Source organism: Silene latifolia, chromosome Y (genome assembly GCF_048544455.1).
Source record: "Silene latifolia isolate original U9 population chromosome Y, ASM4854445v1, whole genome shotgun sequence".
NCBI lineage: Eukaryota > Viridiplantae > Streptophyta > Magnoliopsida > Caryophyllales > Caryophyllaceae > Silene > Silene latifolia.
This window is the reverse complement of record NC_133538.1, coordinates 385,410,500-385,416,668: the sequence shown is the minus strand read 5'-3', so window position 1 is coordinate 385,416,668 and position 6,169 is coordinate 385,410,500. Positions and strand designations below refer to the sequence as shown.

Genomic DNA, 6,169 nt, shown 5'->3' with positions numbered 1-6,169 from the left:
AATGGACCCATCGTCGGCGATAGCGTTGGAGAAGAAGGGCGGAGTGTGTGGACAGAGGAGGAGGCGGCTCAGATAGGGTTAGGGTTTTTGTGTTTTTAGAGAGAGAGGGGAGAGAGAAACAGAAGAAAGATAGCAAAATTAACTAAATGTGGTCACTAAACATTGAGCAAAGATCCTCTCCATTTCTCTCTCCAATTCTTCTCCATTTCCTCTCACATTACAATATAATATTACACCTCTCTTTCTATTGCATTTTTCCTTTATTTATCGATTGAAAACATGGACCGTTAGATCACCGTGAGATGAAATCTTGACCCTTGATAGAAAATAGACCCTCAATTTCTTTTAGAAAATGGAGAGAATCCTAATTGCTAAACATTGGTATTTGGTACTGTATAAGATAGGGATAGGGATCCTGTTTGCATAAGAAAGCTTAAAAATCAACAAAGATTCAACAAGTTCCTATCGCACTTGAAATATCCCAACCCTTCATGCAGCTAAGAAAACAAATACTCCGTATCACACTTGAACATTGTCAAAGGACACAAATTTTGCAAAATCCAAAACCTCAATTCTTATTAGAAAATAAATTATGGAATTACAACATGAGGGTTGCATTGAGGTGGTTTCATATAAAAGATATTTCACTATTCACAGAATAGTTCCTTGATAGTTGATACCAACAGCGTTTAGTAGTGCATAACATCGGTCACCACCGCACCGCACATCCAAGGGCTTAGAATTAACGCTTCTCTGTGATCAGAGTTCGCTGCCATTTTCACTAAATGTACTATTCAAAGACTGCTCCTTGCAAGTAACCTCAAGATCTAGAACCAAAACAATCGCTAATGCTTTTAGGGCTTCAGATACCGAGCCATTTTGCCTAACACTGTTCTTAAGCATCGGATGCCAGCTCCAGATTTAGAACTAACCATCATCTGCGATGGAGCAATGCAAAATATTCCATAAGAACAAATATGGCGAAACACAAGAGTAAGTTAAGTGTAAGATGTCATACCACTGGTTGGACAATAGATTTGTGTTCTTTGAGCGTCTGGAGAGAGACAAAATGATGTCAGATCACTATCACAGAATTATATTTTTAAAAATAAAGAGGAGTTTTTCAATCACAAGCTAAATCATGTCCTCCACTCCTCCTAAAGCAATCACACTTTGCGGAAAATTGTCCGCACAAATACTTCCAAACCCTTCATGGGTCGGGTCAGTGACTCAGTTCCAGCACATAAAAGGCTACAGCATTATGACTATTTTGACATGAGCACAACTTCTGATGAAGGAGAACTTAAAATATTTAAGCATTTACCTCTTCAATTTGCATAGCACGTCGAGCTACATCAATAGGAAAGACGACGTCTGTTTTGGTCAAGACAACCTGATACTTAGTCTGAGATCTGCATAATTCGTTGCAAAGCATTATTAGGCACCAAAAGAAGGGTAGCATGATATTGGGGCTCATGGTTACATTGCCAAGTTAGCTGCTATGTGCCTATGTTACCCAGACCTGTTAGATGTATGTGACACGGCCACACAAGTACATATCCAAAGTTTAGACTTCAAAGCCTCATAATTTTTGCCTAAATGAGGTGTCTAAGTGTCATACATAAGGCAGAGTATAGAGGGTCTGACATAGGTACAAAGGTAATATGAAGTGAAAAAATATGCTAGCACAAGGGGCTAGAGACTTAAGTTGGCATTAATGTGGGCTACTTTCATTAAGGAATAGATGATGATAAATACAGGTATACAGAAATACGACATTGTTCCGTGCAATCAGTGGCTGTAGGAAACTAATAGCCTAGAAAGAACCAAGGAAGATTATCCCGAGTAGAAAGCAATAATGTATAAAACGTCCCTCGGTACTTAGTCACCAATTGGCAAATACAAGTGATATATTTTAAAAAATTGCACATACAAGAAAAAGAAGTCTTCTAAAGTAATATGCTAATCATTTAGGATACCTTTCCATCAAATGAATAAGCTCAATATCTCTTGGCTTCATACCCCACTTGGTATCAATGAGGAGGCATACTCTCTTTAGCCCAACCCTTGTGGATAGATACTCTTTTACCTACAACATGAAGAAGACTCAAGTCACCCCAATGTCACAGGATGTTTTAAAAGATTTAATTGTGAAATGTAATGTAAATGCAAAAAGACAAATTGGGGTAATGAAAGAAAGAAAAAAACTCATCAACACCCACAACGCTACCTGCATTGAGCTGGTAAACGCCAGAGTTATGAGAGAATGGACATTGATACCAAAGTTGTCTAAGTCGTAATATGTCCCAATACGAATACATAATATGTACACAATATGCGCTGATAACGCCGTAATACGAAGAGTTTTAACCAAATTTAAGAATACGTCATAATACAAAATACAGGCAAATCAGTTCACACATAGCTGGAGTTTGAGCGAAACTTTTAATCCAGACTGGTACTACCTCCATAAAAGACTTAGTCCCCATTCAATTTAGGTGGTTAATTGATGATTTGATGCCTATTATAATCATTAATTTCTGCAAATACAAGTCGAGATAGAATGTAGAATGGTCATGTTGATTTACTAGAGCAACAATTTTCATATTTATCATTTGTTAAAATTTGTATCTATTGTATGTCGTGAAAAATATTGGTCAAGTCATCGTCCTTTGACCACCTAAGACAAATGAGGGCAATACAAACAGGATGGAATCATGGAAGGAGTATGGTTTCCAAATTATGATTGGCTGTGAAGCCAAAAAAAAACCATTTGACTGAGAAATTAAATGAGACCCACCAGTTCTTCCCAAGCTTCCTTGACTTCATCTTTTGCATAAGCAAAGCCATAACCCGGCAAATCAACCAAATTGAGCTTTGACCCAAGGTTAAAAAAGTTTATTGACTGCCAAAAAAAAAAAAAAAATCAAGTTAACTGTGAAAATAATTGTGAAGGGGGCAGTAAAGAAGATTCATGCATTACTGCTCCATGGATTACTTCTCCATGGAAACGTCTTTTCAACATACTCACCATTCCACTTTTATTGTCTTCTTTTCTCCAATTCCAAATTAATTGTCCCCTTCCTAAATTTAGTATGGTAAATGGATGAACTACCACTATTACCCCCGTAATAATTTAACTACCACTCAATGACATTGCCCCCATACTTTTTACTCAAAGGGATAGAGTTGTAGTTTTACCCCAATTTCTTAAATATTTCCCAAAATAGAAAGTATATATGACAATAGAAGTGGAATGGAGTAAGAAGAATGGAACCTGAGTGTGACCTGGCTTATCAGAGGTTCGAACAACTCCCCATTGTCTTGTCAGTGCATTTAGCAATGATGATTTCCCAACATTGGACCTGCCTAAGAAAACAGATATTGAATAATTATTTCTGGTACCTTTTGTTTCTTACCATTCAAGCAGAAAGATCACTTTTTGCAGAAACGATTAATCGCAGATGCACAAATTTGACCAATAACAATTCAAGGGGAGGACTTCCTACTTCAGGGACAGTGTGATCTAAGCTAGAATAAATTGTGACCACAGTATTGAATCTAGGCTACAACACCGCATCATGGCCGAGTTATCAAAGCATTGAAAATTTGAAAGTTACTGCAACTGCATCTGGGGGGCACTACTGAACGATATACAGTGCGATGACAGAGAATTCGAGATCAGGCAGCGGTGGCCTATTTTGAGATCAAGTCTCAAACAGAGATATATTACCATAGCTGTGACGCAGTAAGGCAGGTCAAGGGATTACTAAAGAAAAAAGAAGTGTAAACAGAAAGTAGTTACCAGCAAATGCAATTTCCGGAAGATCAGGTGGAGGAAATGATGATGAAACTTTAGCAGCAGCGAAAAATTCCAATTTATTCCTGAAGACCTGAACTAAACAGTGAGAACTATAGAAATAACAAGACAAACATAATGAGAACTGCAGCAGCAGCACAAAACATATAACTTCCAGTTGCCAGCACAATGCCCAGTCACTTAGCTAAGGGAGCTCAACAATTATCAGCATGAAAAGCATGCAAAGAGCAATCCTTAGAAGCTACTTCGTATGTTGTAAGACTGGTCTCGGGGCTGCAATGTTAATAAGGCATAATTGAATCAAACAGAAAGTAAGATATTGAAGCTCGAAACCAGGCTCAACTCGCACACCCTAATCACTGACCCTAAAGACAGTTGCAGAATTACAAGCCTGAAGACACACGGATTAGATTGTGGAATTTACATTTTCTTCAACCCTTTCCCTCTCTGAACTCGTAGTGAAGGGTAAATTATCCAATGGCGCAGAAAGCTCAACGTTATAGCCAGCCCTCTGCAGCTCTATGTCGCGTCTACGACCCAAAAACTGTCCAATAATAAAAACATAAACACTGAATTAAAACCTCAACTGGTTCATCCAAATAAGTATATCTCAAAAGAACCTACATTTTCTTGAACAAAGGTGAGGATTGAAGGGCTCGGCTTAATTGCCCTAAACTGTGCATTCACTGATAACTCCTCATTCTCAGGCTTTTCTTTTCCCTCTTCATCCTTCTTCTTTTTCTTCTGCTGATTGCTTATATCTGACATTCACTTACATTATTCAGCTACCATGAATCTAAAATCAACAATATACTCCCTCCCATACAAATCAAAGGTAAATATATTTAATTACACATTATTAAAAATTATAAAAATTCAATATTCTTATAGCATTCATGACGATAAATCAAACAAAATCTCATATGACTATATTTTGTCTTATATATTAAGAATAATAGCAAAGATTCCCTACGACCATGAATAGTGTCAAAAAGCAATATTATTTAAGGGTTAAATAATTAAATTAATATTTAATTATGTAAGATAATTAAATATAAGACTTATAAAGATTTTAAAAGAATGTCGAAAATCGAAATGGACCAAATGTAGTCCATATGTTTCGTTTTTCTAGAAGGCAATCATGTGTTCATTTTGGTGATTTTTTCCACTAACATTTTAGTGGATTTGCCAAATTTGTCTTTGTTCCCCATTATTGTTTCTTTTGACCTATATCTACTTTGGTTTGGATGAGAGTACTTGCACTTTTCAAACTTGAGACATAAAATACAAGAATTAAACTAACCATCAAGCACAATGCCATCATCAAATCGCTTATTCGAGACATGGTAACGATTAATCTTCATACTCATTCTCTTAGTTCTCTTCCGTTTAGTCAACAATCCAGCAACATCTACCTCAACTTTTTTCATCTTCATTTTCTCGAAAGCCGAAACCTTTATTGGAACTCTAGTCTCCTCCCTTTTGTCATTCTTAACAAATTCCATCTTTTCCGGGTTCATCGAATTTTGCTTCTTCTCTCCTCTAGATTGTTTATTGAAGAAACCCTCTTTTCCCCTTGAATTTGTATCCGATGCAACTCTTTTGTCGTTTTTTTGCTTGTTATCTGAAAATTTATTCTTCTTAGCAGTTTCCAAAGAGGGAATTTTTACTGGGGTTTTTGAATAAAGCTTCTTTTTGCTGGGTTGTTTATCGAACTTGACATCTCCTTGACCGTTTTTTCTGCCTGAATCAACCATTTTTGACCTGGGTTTTGGTGATTTGGTAAATGTTCTTGCCATTGTTTTTCAGCTGCAAAATGGTGATGCTTCAAATTAAGGGTTTAGGCTTTATTGGTTTAAACAAAAGACACTGTTTTTAGTCTGTTTTAGGTCACGAATGTCACGAATCAAGGATGTCAAGGGCGGGGTAGCCGGGTGGGTGCGGATGAGAGTCGGATTTATGTCCTATTTGTGTCCAAATGTCTCTTCATTTGATATACACACTAAATATTGTAATTGTTAAATCTTGCCCACCATGGATCAATCAATATCAATCAATATCTATCTATCCCAACCAAGTGCTTGTGGCCCAGTGGTTATTCCAGGCTCCCTCAAAGCGCGGAAAATTCTGCGAATTGCGAGGTCCTGGGTTCAAATCCCATTTTGAACGCACGCGGTTATTTCGCCGAGGGAAACCCCGTTGAATAAGTGGACCCTGGGAAGGCAGAAATTTAGGCTGGGAGAGGGATTCTCCCTTTGCTTGCAAAAAAAAAAAAAAAAAAAAAATATATATATCTATCCCCTTATATATAAGTATCCAATGGTGTTTTAAGGGTGTGTATTTTGGCAA

At 37.1% G+C, this 6,169-nt stretch overlaps 1 protein-coding gene across 2 annotated transcripts; it reads right to left on the bottom strand.

The window, feature by feature from the left end:
* Positions 1 to 549: 549 nt before the first annotated feature.
* LOC141628157 (uncharacterized) lies at positions 550 to 5,861 on the bottom strand. 2 transcript variants are annotated; one of them, XM_074441332.1, is made up of 10 exons: positions 5,124 to 5,861; positions 4,445 to 4,581; positions 4,245 to 4,364; positions 3,806 to 3,893; positions 3,278 to 3,369; positions 2,801 to 2,905; positions 1,980 to 2,089; positions 1,325 to 1,412; positions 1,019 to 1,054; positions 550 to 938 (listed from the first exon to the last, which is right to left on the bottom strand). In XM_074441332.1, exons 1-10 carry the CDS (start codon positions 5,617 to 5,619, stop codon positions 855 to 857), a joined length of 1,356 nt encoding a protein of 451 aa, XP_074297433.1. In that variant the 5' UTR covers positions 5,620 to 5,861; the 3' UTR covers positions 550 to 854. The 2 variants fall into 2 exon arrangements, with proteins under 2 accessions (XP_074297433.1, XP_074297434.1); XM_074441333.1 differs by lacking the exon at positions 4,245 to 4,364.
* Between the last annotated feature and the right edge of the window lie 308 nt (positions 5,862 to 6,169).

What these genes read in the sequence shown, in the direction of transcription:
- LOC141628157 (XM_074441332.1), bottom strand. Translation starts at nt 5,619, where the DNA reads ATGGCAAGAACATTTACCAAATCACCAAAACCCAGGTCAAAAATGGTT. An exon ending in GGGAAAGGGTTGAAGAAAAT is followed by an intron (nt 3,894 to 4,244) that starts GTAAATTCCACA and finishes TGTTTAGTTCAG; the next exon opens with GTCTTCAGGAATAAATTGGA. An exon ending in CTTATTCATTTGATGGAAAG is followed by an intron (nt 1,413 to 1,979) that starts GTATCCTAAATG and finishes CGAATTATGCAG; the next exon opens with ATCTCAGACTAAGTATCAGG.